The following is a 15,046-nucleotide window of genomic DNA, read 5'->3' as shown; positions in this document are numbered from 1 at the left end:
CAACAGTGCAAACACAGCAGCTGAATCAATAACTGTGATGGAACTTCACCATAGGATGGGACACATTTCTCCATCCATCGCTCGTCGCCTAGCTGAAAAGGGACTTGTATCAGGTTTGAAGTTTGACTTGTCGAAAGACGAGCTGAGCTTCTGTGAAGCCTGTGTATATGCGAAGGCAACCAGGAAGCCTGTCGTGAAGGAACGCATCGGAGAACGAGCTCGTGAGTTTGCTGAAGAAGTACATAGCGATATCTGGGGACCCGCACCCGTAGAAACTCTCGGTGGACGGCATTACTACATCTCCTTCACCGACGATAAGAAACGACTCACCTATATTCATCTCCTTCGCCAGAAGAGTGAAGCCTTCACAGCCTACAAAGATTTTGAGGCCTGGTGTTGCACCCAGCATAATGCTTGTGTGAAGACCCTCCATTCTGGTCGAGGCAGCGAGTACCTTGGAAAAGAATTTGTGATGTACCTCAAGGCGGCTGAAACAAAACAGAAGCTCACCGTACATGATACCCCACAGCACAATGGAGTCGCTGAGCATCTCAATCGCACCTTGCTTGAAAAAGTCCATGCCATGCTGCACGAGAGCGGCTTGCCTTGCACTCTGTGGGGTGAAGCGGTGCACCATGCCGTCTGGTTAAAGAACAGGACTCCCACCAGAGCACTTGATGGTGGGACACCCCTCGAAGCCACAACCGGGAAGAAACCAGACCTCAGTCGAGCCCATGTGTGGGGCTCGAGTGTCTGGGTATGAATCGAGGGTGGAACCAAACTTGGAGGGCGTGTTGCGGAGGGCCAATGGGTTGGGATTGATGATAACAGTCCCAATGGCTGTCGCGTGTACTGGCCTGAAAAGAAGTCAGTTACCGTCAAAAGGAATGTATATTGGAATCCCTCCTCAGCTGAGTCATTACCTTGCGAGGGGGAGGAAGAAGACAGCTACTTACCAAACACGATGCTAACGCCTCCAGCTCCTGTCCCAAAGACAAAAGAAATTCCAATGCCTCCACACATTGCCCCAGCTCATCCCGCGCCCCCATCACCTCCAGCTGAACCACCTGTCATGAAACGAATTTGAAAGCCTAGCCAACGACTTGCTGATATCCTTGCCAGTAAAGGCAGTACAAACGGTCGTGGTATACCTAATATACCAAAAGGAGTCCAGCTCCCCACTACAGTCGAAGACGAAGCTGACCCCACCAGACTTGAGGGGGAGGACAGAGCCACAGCTTTGCTTGCATCCATCGTAGACAATCCCGATGACGCCCTTTGCAATATTGACCTCGCTATGGCCATGAACGAAGTCACTGCTGAGTCCAAAGCCCTTGAGCCTACCTCACTGGCTGAGGCTCGTCATCGGCCAGATTGGCCACAGTGGGAGGCCGGGATAAGAGAAGAGTTAGCAATGTTACATGCGGCAGGTACTTGGGAACTTGTTGACGCACCTCATGGTGCCAACATAGTTGGATCCAAATGGGTGTTCCACACGAAGAAAGATGCTGCTGGAAATGTGGTACAGTACAAAGCCCGACTCGTCACTCAAGGCTTCTCTCAAGTCAAAGGTGTTGATTATTTCAATACCTTCACCCCAGTCACAATGCTTGCGTCCATTCGAACTGTCCTTGCCATGGCAGCACAATCAAACCTGGAACTCCATCAGATTGATATCAAAGGCACATACCTGAACAGTACACTTACCAATGACGAAGTAATCCACATGCAACAGCCCCCAGGCTTTGAATCCACCAATCACCCCAATAAAGTCTGTCGCCTCCGAAAGACATTGTATGGTTTGAAGCAGAGTGGCCATCGCTGGTACCAAAGATTAGTGGAGATCCTCGTTGATGAGCTGGGCCTTACCCAGTGCTTGGTCAACCAGGCCATCTATTTCAGATGACACACCACCAGTGAGCTTGTCATCATTGTCGTCCATGTCGATGATTGCACCATTGCCACAACATCCCTAAACGAGATAGAGGAGCTTAAGCACAACGTCAGAAAATACATTGAGATTACCAACCTTGGGGAACTTCACTGGCTGCTTGGCATTGAAGTAACCAGAAATAGAGACAAATGTACCATCTCCCTGTGCCAATGCCCCTACATCGAGTCCATCATACAACGCTTTGGCTTCGATGAGCTCAAGCCCATGTCGAACCTGATGGAACCCAGTACCAAACTGCATTCTGGGCAGTCGCCATCAACTGGTGCTGAATTTGCTATGATGCGCCACATACCCTATCGTGAAGCTGTAGGATCGCTCATGTATGCCTCCCTTGCCACTTGTCCTGACATCTCATATGCCATAATGACTGTCTCACGTTTCTCGGGCAACCCTGGAGTTGCTCATTGGGAAGCTGTAAAGAGAATTTATCGGTACCTTCTGGGGACAAAAGGCTTACAACTCATGTATGGGGGATCACCAAGTGCATTGACCGGGTACGCAGATGCAGATGGCAGCATGGCAGAAGACTGCAGAGTGGTCTCAGGGTACGCTTTTCTAATAGACAGCGGAGCGGTGTCATGGTCTTCTAAAAGACAGGAAATCGTCTCACTCTCAACAACTGAGAGCGAGTACATGGCAGCCACACACACGGCCAAGGAGGCCTTGTGGCTTTGGTCACTCATTGGAGAGCTTTTTCAGCCATTCGTCGAGCCGACCACATTGTTTTCTGATAATCAATCAGCCATCGCGCTCACTAAAGACCATCAGTATCACGCATGCACCAAACACATTGATATCCGTTTTCACTTCATTCACTGGGTCGTAGAAAACAGCAAAATTTGCCTCATATATTGCCCGACTGCAGACATGATCGCCGATACACTAACGAAGGCGCTACCATCTCCGAAGGTGAAACATTTCGCAGTTGAACTCGACCTATGCCCAACTTGAGGGGGAGTGTTAGATTTGGCAAGTCGCTCATAGCCTTCGTTCACTAATTGATGCTACTTTTCCTTACCATGGGAAACACTTCCTGTTTACGGGTCTACAAGACCACTGTACTTAGTTGTTTCGAGCGCTGACAATACAGTGCGGTAATTTTTGGTTTATTGTCTCCAAATGTTTCATATGTATAATTAACGGTACAAGCACTCGCGCTATGACCGTGCTTGTAGTTTCAATACCGGGTTCAACACCTGTGTCTCACCCTTTTGTTTTGTATAGTGTATTTAACTCGTTACTGTAGTAACACCACCTCAGACATTTGCTGCTTGCGCACTCGACTGAGGTGGGTATAGTGTCTTGTTCCCATGTTCATGTACTTCGCACTCACGTCATTACCTTAGATCTTGCTATAGGTAATGTGAATACAGACGTTTGCTGCTTGCGCACTCGACTGAGATCTTGCTATAGATTTCTGTAAGCTTGATGCCTGATGCTGCTACTGCATCCAGGTGCAGTGTTTCACTGGCTCTGGCATTTCTCCACAAGTCCATCAGCTTATTGGTAATGCCTGAGGGGTCTTCTTCTATATGGACATGTTCTAGGCCTCCTGTACTTCCTTGGTCAAACACCACATCTCAAGATTTGAAGATGTGACCAGTAGGTCGATGCAGACACAGGTATGCCTTCCTGTTCTCTGCAAAGCCAAGGTGTATGCATTCTAACAATTTTGCATCCAGCTTCTTCCTCTTCTCCTCAGGTATGTGAATGTGTGCAATGCAGCCGAACACCCTGACATGTGCTATAGAAGGTTTGATGCCTGTAAAGGCCTCACTCAGAGTAAGATCCTCAGTGATGGCATGGGTTGGTGTTCAATTGATAAGGTAGGTGGCATACTGTATAGCATCTCCCCAATATTTATTTGGAAGCCTTGCATCCTGTAGCATCACTCATGCACTTTCTACAAGTGTACGGTTCATCTGCTCTGCAACATCATTCTCTTGTGGAGTATAGGCATTGGTCTTCTCATGATGGACTCCCTTTGACTTAAGGTAGGTTTTGAATTGATCTGAGCCATATTCTCCACCTCCACTTCTGAGGAAGTTTGGTTGTTCACCAGTTTCAATTTCAGCTTGTGCAAAGTAGTCTTTCAGTGAAGGGAGGACCTTGTCTTTAGTTTTGATTAGCTTTACTATGAGGTGATGCCAGTGCACATCAATGAAGGTTATGAAGTACCAATGCCCTGTATGGGCTGTAGTCTCCATGGGACTGCATACATCCAAGTATGTCCTATAGTGGACAGTTGGGCTCTTGACATTGGACCTGGTCAGCATGACACTGTGGTGTTGCATGCCTTCAAGACAAGGCTGACAGACTGAGCTTGAGGACTCCATTGGGCTGGTAAGTTCCATCTCTTCAACCATTCCCCTACTGGCTAACTTAAGCACATATTTTGTGTTTGCATGCCCAAGTCATCGATGCCATATGTTGAGTGTAGCTACAGACTTTGAGGCTGCAGAAGTGAGAGCTGAGAACTCGAGAGTAGGGTTGAGTAGCAGAGATGGGCCTGGTATGATGAGTGCACCATGACTTAAAGAGTGAGTCTTTGCTGTGAGAATATAAAGCAAGCCTTGATGATGACCTATGCCCACAGTGTCTGTACCTTCAGTGATTGAGCACATTTCACCTGTGAAGGTGACCCAGACATTCTTGCTGGCAAGATATGCCACAGAAAGGAGATTTGTGCTCAGGTCTGGAACATAGTAGACCTTCTGAAGTAAGATCCAGCCTGTCCTCCCATTAGGGAGTTCCATTCAAAGTTTGACACATCCAATCGCTGTGGCAGTGATTGTGCTGCCATTACTGATGATTACTGGCTGCAGAGGTGAGATTGCTTTGAGCAAAGTAAACCACTTCTGCTGACAACACATATTCACAGAGGCACTGGAGTCAATGACCCAGCACATGTGTAGATTCTTGCTATGGTGCAAGGCCATGAAGAGATGAAGCACATCATCATTAGGTGAGACATGTGCAACCTTTGCTATGAGATTGTCCTCTTGAGGCTTATCCTTTTTAGCCTGCAAAGGGGTCTTGGCTGTCTCATCAGCCTTCTTCTTGTAGCAGTCACTTTCAACATGGCTAGCCTTCTTGCAGTAGCCACAGGACTTCTTCTTCTTGTCATTTTGTCTACCCTTTTTGTTGGGTGTCTTTGCTACAAGAGCAGTTTGAGCTGAAGAGGTATGACAAGACCTTTCTTCTACCAAGACTTGGGAAATGACCAAATCTGGAGTTAGTTTGTCATTAGATGACATGAGAATGGTGTGAAGGGTCAAGTACAAGCTGGTAGTGATATTACCATGGCTATGGCAACCAGGGAGTCTTCAAGAGGTTGGCCAAGGAACTTTAGTATTGTCACCTTCTGCCACATAGCATTAAGCTGTGTTTCCATCAAGGTGTCATCCACTAGTGTGCCACAAAATAGTTTGCCTATGAGGCAAGCTATGGTTTGCTTCCCTTTGCCTTCATAGCACTTGCATAATTTCTTCCAGACTTCTGCTGCTGTTGAGGCATGCAGTACACCACTGAGTGGTTTGTCTTTTAGAGTGAGCATAATTTGAGCCCTTGCTTCCTTATCCCTATATAGCCAGTCTGCATATGCAGCTGGGTCTGCCACTGGATCTGGTGCCTTCAACATCCCTTCTACAAGTTCCCAGAGTCCTCAGACATCAAGGATCATCATGATTCTGTATTTCCATGTCTGGAAATTTGAACCATTGTCTTCAAGGTATGGCACATCATAGAGCCAACTTGAGGCATGGGTAGCCTTGCCTGAAGATGTAGTAGAGGGTGTAGTTGAGGCAGAGGCTGGTGCTTTCAAAAGCCCAGTCATAGATGCAGATGGGTTCAACATAGTAGTTACTCCTGTACCAGACTTGATGTGTTCATTATTCCTAGGATTAGAACTTGCAAGCAGGGCTCATAACCATTTGAAGGTTGATGAATTGCAGAGGGAGTCAAGTACTGGACTGAAAGGAAGGATTATTCTCAGACTTCAAGTTGGTTGAAGCTGAGGTGCTGGTAAATAAGTAACTGCAAAGTGTATGCTTTTTCGATTATGTAATCCTGTGCTCACTGGAATGCAACTAAGGTAAATATGTCAAACTCCAACACCAGCACAGTTTTCAAGAGCTAAATGGAACTTCAAGCTTCAGGGACCATTCTTGATTAACCAATAAGCTTTACTTACATTCTTGTAGTTTAGTTTCCTCAATGCACCATAGATTGTCATCCTCAATACATGACATCCCATAGCTTCTTGTACCTGAAGCTCACCCAGGTATGCATCTGGAGAGTGCTCTAAACACCCTTCAATAAACTGAGGCTAGCTAACAACTAGCCTACATTAGGGTCACTCAAAGTTGAAACACATGAGCAAGCTCAAGTGAGGTTGAGTTGTGAGTTTGGCAAGTTTGCAGGTTAAACATTTAAGCTCCAACTTTATATTAAAGTTCTGCAGAAAAGTGTGTGTGGTGCAGAAATGGTAGAGAGATAGACAATGCTATTAAAGCTCTGATTGGAAATTCAAACTCCACTGAAAACACTTTAGAGATATCTAGCATATCTTGTTTTCTCAAACTCAGTGCAGTGGGAATGACAACATATTATATGCCTAGCTACTACATGACCATGTAGTGTGCATATATAGGGGGAGGGGGGGGATATGTTGCACAGCATGTATATAAGCAGGGGGGAAGGGGGGATACATACTAGATGATGATAAGAATGTGGTCATAGACTGTTGTTGAGTTCATGACCATCTTCATTAGTCAACAAAGGGCCTTGGTCCTCACCACCAGCTACACCCCTCTGCAGGGCTAGGTTCTGCCCCCAAAGCTCTTCCAACTTCACCACAAGTTTCATCTTCTCCAGCTCCTGAGCTGCCATGGCCTCCTCATGGGCATACTGCTCACACTGTATCATGAGCTGGTGCTGATGTTCAGTCAGGTGGGTGTTGGCCTTCTCATTCTCCTTCCAGTAGCCATACTGGAGATGGTGTCATTTCACCTCTGACCTTTCTTGTTGCGCCATTGGAACTGCTGTATGAAGCTCATGGAGGCTGATGCAAGATTCAAGGAGAGTAGGTCAGCAGGCATTTCATGAGCATGCTTGCAGGATGACTTTGACAACAGCTTTGAATCACTGTCATCTGAGAGCAGAGTGGTAGTTGCAGGGGATGAGGATGAGAAATGGAGCATAGAAAACATGTTGGAGGATGTGATGTCAGAATCAGAAGAGTTGTCCATATTTGGGGTGGATGATGACCTGGGTTTAAGAAGGGCTTGGTCCTGTTCAAGGGATGGATGCATGGGCTGGAGTCTTGGATGGGGGGATATGAACAGGAAGGGGGGATCATCATTCAAGCTGATAGGATTGCACTTGTTAAAAACAGAGGGGTGGGGGGACAGGATGGCAGGTGACCCAGGCATGGAGGACAGCAATGAGGCAAGTGACAAGCACTCAGATGCAACAGGAGGAAGGGGTGATGGTGTGGGCTTTTGAGAAAAAAATGGGGGGGACAGGGAGGCTGACATTGACTCAGAAAAAATAGTGCAGGCAAGGTGGCAGCAGATAGTGATGACAGTCTGAAGGGGGGAGCAGTGGGGAAGCAGATGATGATGACCCCTGCTCAGAACAGAATGGGGGGGTGATTGGATGGTAAGTGATGGTGTCTCAACATCCACACTCATTGAATCTTCTGCAAAAAAAATGTCAGTAGTACTGCTACCCTCTCCTATTTTGCCTTCTTCAAGCTCAGATGAATTTGGCACACCTGCCAAGGAAAAACTGGGACCTCCACCTAATGGGTCTGGCTGCAGCTTGAACAGCTCAACCACATGCCTTGCAAAATCCTGCCCACTATCAGCTGCACTCCAGGTGCTATTGTAGGCAGGGTTCAGCACCACCAGCCATGCAATTCCCCCCACCATGGAAATTCTTTCTTGATCATTGCTGATAATGATTAGTAAAGCAACAAATGTGAAAAAAAGTCTGCATACCAATGATATTTTTCATGCTGCTGCTGTCTACCAGATCCTCATAGGTACATCCAGCACCTGTCTGCCCAAGTAGCACATTCTGTTTTTGATACTTAGTTTTTAAGCTGTAAAATTTTTAAATGGTAGTTTTTTTATTTCAGAAAAAAGCATGTACATGTCAAGTCAACTGTGGATAGGAGCAGTGAAGACAGATGGATTGTCTTGAGCAAGGACCTGAAATCAGGTGTCTCATCACTGACTGAGAAGATCACCTTTGTAATCTCAACATAGATGGCACCCTTCCCATGTCACAATTGCTGCTTACTCCTACCTTCCTCCCAAGCATCTTGTGTAGAGTCCAAAAAGAGCTTCTTTCATTCTGTTTCATGGGTCCTGCACCACTCAATAAGACAATCAGTCTGCACAACATAGGATTTCTCCCAGAGAACTCAAGGGACTGCCACTTTTGTTGCCAATTTGAAGGGTTGCACTGCTGGGGGGGGACCAGAGGAATTGGACTCCATGGATGACAGGCTGTTGATGACAAGCAAGGAGAGTGAAACAGAGAGTGGTCAGAGTTTGAATTCTGCCATTCTCAGCTGAAAACTCACATCAAACACCCAACAAACACCTGACTCCACGGCCAAACCTCTGGCAACTTTAAGTCACACTATTGACAGTGTAAATGACTAACCTAAATTTCATCATCACTCAGAATACCCTCTCAAGCCTTTTGTTGATTAGATTTGACACAGCCTGTTTGACAGTGATGCTCCAAAAGGTTACAGATTGCATGCACAGATAACAAAGTTAAATGACTGATTTCAGCTGGTAAGAGATGGCACACATAGTACATGTGCATGATCACCCATCCAAGGTCCTCTTTGATGAGTTTGCCTCACAGCATGTCCAGACAGGTATAGCACCCTCTGTCTTGGCTAGACATTGCTGAAATGGGTGTGCTGCATGCAGGGATTATGATGCTTGGTGCAGGAGATTGAATTTTCACCCTGGAAGGGGGTGAATTTTGACTGTGAGAACAAAATGGTGAAATTCCAAAAAATTGGTATGGTGCCCCGCACCTACCTCCCAGGAAGCTAGATCTACTGGAATTTTGTTGATAGCTTGCATAGTTCACAAGCTATGTCAATTCTGAGCTGACCAGTAGGTTACTGGGTGGTGGCAGCAATTTTGAAGTTTTTCTCTCACAGCAAACCTTCCCCGAAACAGCTGTATCATGAATTGTTACTACAACATGCAATTGGGGGGTCTTTTGTCTGAACTATAGATAATGTACTTGTCTACACTCTCCAGGCAAGAGGCCATTTGGTTTATGTTTATGTCGTCCCGAGGATGGTGTAGAAGGAATACTCGATGTAACCTGGAAAACAAAGTCAATGACAGGAATGACGAGTAGTGACTCGCGTCGCAAGGTTTGACATGGCCGCTCGTGCAATGAAAGTGGAGAGCACCAGTCCTTGCGTGATGTGGTGTTCGATGTGGGGAGTGCGGTGGTTCAGTCTGTAATGATGGGTACAGAGATTTTTGTCAGCAGAGTGGAGAGGGGTAGGGGACTTGTTAAACCTATGTTGAAAGGAAGGTATTGGTGTAGACTGGGGTAAAACCGGGGTGAGATAGGATTGGCAGGTGAATTATTCAAGCCGATACCCTACCATCTGCGAGAATGGTGTAGAGTGCTGACCATCTAACGAAGGGTTAGCGCTAGCGGTAAGCAGCTCACCAAGTGACAGTTTTGTGTACTGCACGTACAGGTGGTCCGCTGCAAAGAAAACTGCGGTATGGCCTCAGTGCTGCTGCATATATAGGTCGGCCCTAAATGGCCAGAACTTGGAGTGGGGTCCTGGGCTTTCCGTAATGATACACATTTTCAAACAGTGCCAGAATATCACCTTCAGGAGAGGCTTGGAACACGGCAAAAGGGCCGGCTTGAATTTGCATCCTCGAGATAATCGATTGACACCCTTCCCAAACGATCACAGCGTTGAGGCATTCCATTAATGGAATCTGCGACCTCCATATGGTTTATCAAAAGCCATCAGAAGCATGATCAGAGGAATAAGTATCTCCTCGCATAAACTGAGTGGCGGTGATTTAGACCACGAATTGCATATTGCAGAAACTGGGAAGAACCAACGCCCAAAATCGATGGTTGGGCATCATATACTCATTCCTAGGACACACGCCATGCACTAAATGAGGGTCCACCACAATCGATGATACATCAAAGATCACTGGACGTCATCATTATATCCACCGAATGCGGGACAGGAAAGAACATTTTTTACTGCTGGTGTGTGCGATGAAGCGCCCAAACTGATGTGCCCATTGATAGATGGAGATGCTCGTCGGATGATATCGCCGTCTGTGGTATAACATCATACCTCTCCCATCTCGTTAGGGTCGTGCACATGTGGACAAGCCTGCTGTTAGTGACAAAGGGTGCGACCCAGATGTGTATTACCCTTATCATCGCATGTTTTTTGGGCAGGGTTCGGATTCTGTGGAGAGGAGGTGGAGGTTTGAGGGTATCAGCGAGTGCAAGGATAAGGAGACGCCCAAAGATTGACAGAGCGTGGGGCAGAGGGCATTGACACATGCGCTGGATCGGATATCTACATGCCAAGACTCACCGCACCTTCCTTAACACCTTTCTGCCAACACTTGCCCCGTGCGTGACTTCCGCAGAGGAAAACACCGGAACCTGTGTGGAGACATATAATCATGAGGGATCAATCGATCATTACTAAACTCGTGATGCTGCACTGCCAAATCTTCGTCGACGTCCTGATCTTGATGAACACAATGTGATTTTGGATGCGTAGACTGATCCGTATCGATAGCTTGAGGGACCTGTAGCCTGTATATTGGGTGCCGTGAACAAGTCAGCGATGCATCCAGCTCTTTTTTCCCTCTGAACTCCAGGATAAGTTGTGATATCAGGCTTGCCAGCGGTGATGATGGGTGCGTACCAGCAGTCAGAGAGGCTGAGACGGCCCCACTGACAGTTCTCTGTGATGGCTAATGTGACGGTTGCAGGACTTGGTCACACTAGTAAGAGTGTTTCCGTCGAAAGGTCTCAAGCGTCGTTCGTCAGAACTGGCCAAGGGTCTCTCGATAAAAACTGCTCCCTCCTACCTACTACATGAGTCTTTATATACCTACGTACACAAAGGACTGTACTAAAGAGGAAGTATCAAGGCTGACATATTGTACTTGGTTCCGTTGTCATATCCGTGGGAGTGCAGGTCGTTGCATCCGCCCTCCTGATCTTCTGAGGAGATCAAATGGTCACACTCGAGACGACTAAGATCGAGTTCGTGAGGATGAGATAGAGCAGTAGGATAATGATGAATTTCGTACCCGGACTGAGACCAGTGCTAGCATCACCACCTGTGGGAACAGGTTCAGCATTGATGATTGTGTCGAGCAGTTCGTCCAGGGTTCCAGGCTCCTTACGAACTGCAGTAGTGGGGTTGGTGGCGCTCTCGCTGCGTCCCTCTCTGCAGACTGTCGTGCCCAGGATGATATGCTGAATGCCAATAGCAGGAGTGGGGTGAAGTTGTGTCAAGCCTTGGCAGATGGCAGGTCGTTGGTAGGGAGTGAATCGCATTGTCACGTCGTGGGTATTGTCGCCCTTGTGAGGGGTAGTGTGGACATTCCGCAGGTGTTTTCTTCATGGCCCGCTGTTAGCACGTACAGTTGTAGTGGCGCTGGTTTCTATCCTGCGTTTAGTTCGTGATCTAGATACCATTTCGGGTGTTTTCTTATGAGCTCTGGTGTCAGCTTTGAACCAATCGAAGATCATCCCAGAGAGGGAGTTCCCTCTGTTGCGGCGGTCTCGGTGACTGATTGCTCCATGTCCCCGAGGACGAAGGGGCTAGCGAACGAACCCATCTGGTAGTGGGTAACGAAATGCCGGGTCTGGGTGTTCAGCATTAGTCTCGCAAAAGGTGACATATCCAGCAGGGAGACGGTCCCTGGTGAGATCAAAAGTTCCAGCACAGATGGCCTCAGCCATGACCCGAAATTGTTCAAGCTGGAGTGGTCAGAATACAGGGCATGGCATTCTGGTGTGGACCTGGTACTGGGTGGTTGAGAGCCTTCCAGACCCTTCAGTCACCTGTAGGCCTGAAAGTGGGTCATCCAACATGTACATTTTGTCCTAAAAGTGGGACTAACTGATGTCGGCCAATGGTGCCCAAAGGTGGGTAGGCCAGTGTGTGGAAGTGGGGTTGGCCAACCTGTTTGGAGGATGGTCCCACTGCCTAGAAGTGGGTTTGGCCAACCTGTTTGGAGGGTGGTCCCAGTCCCTGGAAGTGGGGTTGGCCGACCTGTTTGGAGGGTGCACCCACCTCCTGGAAGTGGGGTCAGCCAACCTGGCTGGAGGGCAGACCCAGTGCCTGAAAGTGGGGTTGGCCGACCTGGCTGGAGGTGGGGTTGGCCAACCTGTTTGGAGGATGGTCCCACTGCCTAGAAGTGGGTTTGGCTGACCTGGCTGGAGGTTGGACCCAGTGCCTGAAAGTGGGGTCAGCTGACCTGGCTGGAGGGCAGACCCAGTGCCTGAAAGTGGGGTCAGCTGACCTGGCTGGAGGGTGGACCCACTGCCTGAAAGTGGGGTCAGCCAACCTGGCTGGAGGTTGGACCCACTGCCTGGAAGTGGGTTGGCCAACCTGGCTGGAGGTTGGACCCAGTGCCTGGAAGTGGGATTGGCCGACCTAGCTGGAGGGCAGACACAGTGCCTGAAAGTGGGGTCGGCTGACCTAGCTGGAGGTTGGACCCAATGCCTGAAAGTGGGGTCGGCCAACCTGGCTGGAGGTTGGACCCAGTGCCTGAAAGTGGGGTCAGCCGACCTGGCTGGAGGGCAGACCCACTGCCTGAAAGTGGGTTTGGCTGACCTGGCTGGAGGGCAGACCCACTGCCTAGAAGTGGGGTCAGCTGACCTGGCTGGAGGGTAGACCCACTGCCTGAAAGTGGGGTCAGCCAACCTGTTTGGAGGATGGTCCCACTGCCTGAAAGTGGGTTCAGCCGACCTGGCTGGAGGGTGGACCCACCTCCTGGAAGTGGGGTAGGCTGACCTGTTTGGAGGGTAGACCCACTGCCTGAAAGTGGGGTTGGCCGACCTGTTTGGAGGATGGACCCACCTCCTGGAAGTGGGGTAGGCTGACCTGTTTGGAGGGTAGACCCACTGCCTGGAAGTGGGGTAGGCTGACCTGTTTGGAGGGTAGACCCACTGCCTGGAAGTGGGGTCAGCCAACCTGTTTGGAGGATGCACCCACCTCCTGCAAGTGGAGTTGGCTGACCTCACTGGGAGATGCACATACCCATACCAATAAGAGGTTCAATTTTGGTACCTTCAGCTTTCTGTGAAAACTTGTATGAGGGCATTGCAAGATAGCATGGCAATGTACAGAGTAAGCCCCCTCCACATTACTTGCTTTTTGGCCTTTCAGCAGGTCTCCCTTCACCACTAGGCACCTTTTGGTTGTGCCTGCCAGTAGCCAGTACTACATCAGCATTCATCACTAAGTGTTGTGGAACCCCCCCCCCCCCCCCCTTTGTCCCTAGGAGCAACCAATCTTGACAGTCTCTTTCCATGTCTCCATGCTTCATGTTTGATCCTAATCTAACATTCTGCACTTAGTTGTCTATCTGCTTGTTTTCTTTTAAAGTCTCTTATCAGGTTAGAACTGATCCTCTCACCCAAGGGGGGTATAAAGCTCTAGGGATCTGCTGATGTTCACTGACAAGTACCAATGCAGTACCAAGGGTGGGACATTACAGCTGAGATGTTATGAAGTTGATCAAATGGTACTGAACACAAAGTGGACCTGCTCTGTAGTTGACATGTTATGTAGCAGTGTTCTTGTACAAGTCCTGACAGAAGGCTGATAAAGAAGACCTATAGAGGTATTACAGTTTTTATTCAAACTGAGGTATCTACCACATGAGTTACCAACATATGTATGTACTACCAACAAGCAATGCAGGCTACAATGTAGGTATGCACAGCCAATACAAAGATCCCAATTGCCAGTAATCCAAAGACTGACAGGTATGGTCCAGTATGGTAAAGGTTAGACCCAATGGATTGGACATGAGCTTAGACCAATGGATTGATTACCTTGGTCTTGGGTCCCAAGTCTTTGGCCTATGCCATACCCATTTGCCTACTACTTACACACAACCTCACCCCCACCCCATGTGGTATGGATCCCTTAGATTTCACTCTTATCTGACCCTCAGGTTTCCCCTTTGACTCAATCACTGGGGTGGTGGGATTTCTACTTTGCCTAGTGCATGTCCTTTGCTAGGGTTAGGGTTAGGGTTACACAACTTCAAAAAATCAAGCAGCATGGGAGCAATTCATGTTACACAGCCTAGCAACTACAAGGATTGACCAACCAAATACACAGCCAAGGAAATACAGGAATGACCAACCAAATACACAGCCCAGAAAATACAGGATTGAGCAAATACACAGCCAAGAAAATACAGGATTGAGCAAATACACAGCCAAGAAAAATACAGGACTAAGTTACAGAGCAAATGTTCCAAGTGGAACTGAGACCTCAGGCATCCTGGAGGGGCCCCTCCCCAGAAAGACACTGAGATCTCTAGAGAAAATAAGGTATTTAAAAGACTAGTACAAAGATAATACAGATGTCAGTCAGAAGCTGGCCTGCACTGGCAGGCACAGACTATAAATCCCCCAGAACCCACAAAGCTGGCCTGCATTAGCAGGCACAGACTAAGCCCCCAGGTCCCACAATGAAAAAGTCCTAAGCTGGCCTGCACTAGCAGGTACAGACTATGTAACCCCCCAGAACCCCAGCTGGCCTGCAAAAGCAGGCACAGACTAAACCCCCAGAACCCACAGGAAGATAGTATCAGTAACCTACACACCCATAGTGTGCTGGCCAGGCACACAGTGGGCTGCAGGACAACAACAGGATACTACAAGACATACCTTAAACCCATGCAGCTGCAGTCTACATAGGTGAAGTCCAGCATCAAGGGAGTGGTAAGAGGAACATGGGAGAGAGAAAGATGAAGAGCGGTGTGTTGAAGTGCATCTTTTATAAAATTTTCT

General features: G+C 48.2%; 2 protein-coding genes across 2 annotated transcripts; both read right to left on the bottom strand.

Moving 5' to 3' along the window:
• Positions 1-6,688: 6,688 nt before the first annotated feature.
• Positions 6,689-7,386, bottom strand: F5J12DRAFT_894576 (uncharacterized protein; the record flags this gene model as incomplete). The annotated part of the gene is made up of 3 exons (XM_051747750.1): positions 6,689-6,943; positions 6,995-7,016; positions 7,079-7,386. The coding sequence occupies 3 exons, from the start codon at positions 7,384-7,386 to the stop codon at positions 6,689-6,691; spliced, it is 585 nt and encodes a 194-aa protein (XP_051598039.1).
• Positions 7,387-11,236: 3,850 nt separating this feature from the next.
• On the bottom strand, positions 11,237-11,974 carry F5J12DRAFT_784204 (uncharacterized protein; the record flags this gene model as incomplete). Its single annotated transcript, XM_051742985.1, has 3 exons — positions 11,237-11,485; positions 11,654-11,696; positions 11,847-11,974. 3 exons carry the CDS (start codon positions 11,972-11,974, stop codon positions 11,237-11,239), a joined length of 420 nt encoding a protein of 139 aa, XP_051598038.1.
• Positions 11,975-15,046: the final 3,072 nt, after the last annotated feature.

Source organism: Pisolithus orientalis (genome assembly GCF_024613125.1).
Source record: "Pisolithus orientalis strain OTSU chromosome Unknown F5J12scaffold_24, whole genome shotgun sequence".
Classification (NCBI taxonomy): Eukaryota; Fungi; Basidiomycota; class Agaricomycetes; order Boletales; family Pisolithaceae; genus Pisolithus; species Pisolithus orientalis.
The sequence above is the reverse complement of the archived record's forward strand: the minus strand, read 5'-3'. Positions and strand labels throughout refer to the sequence as shown.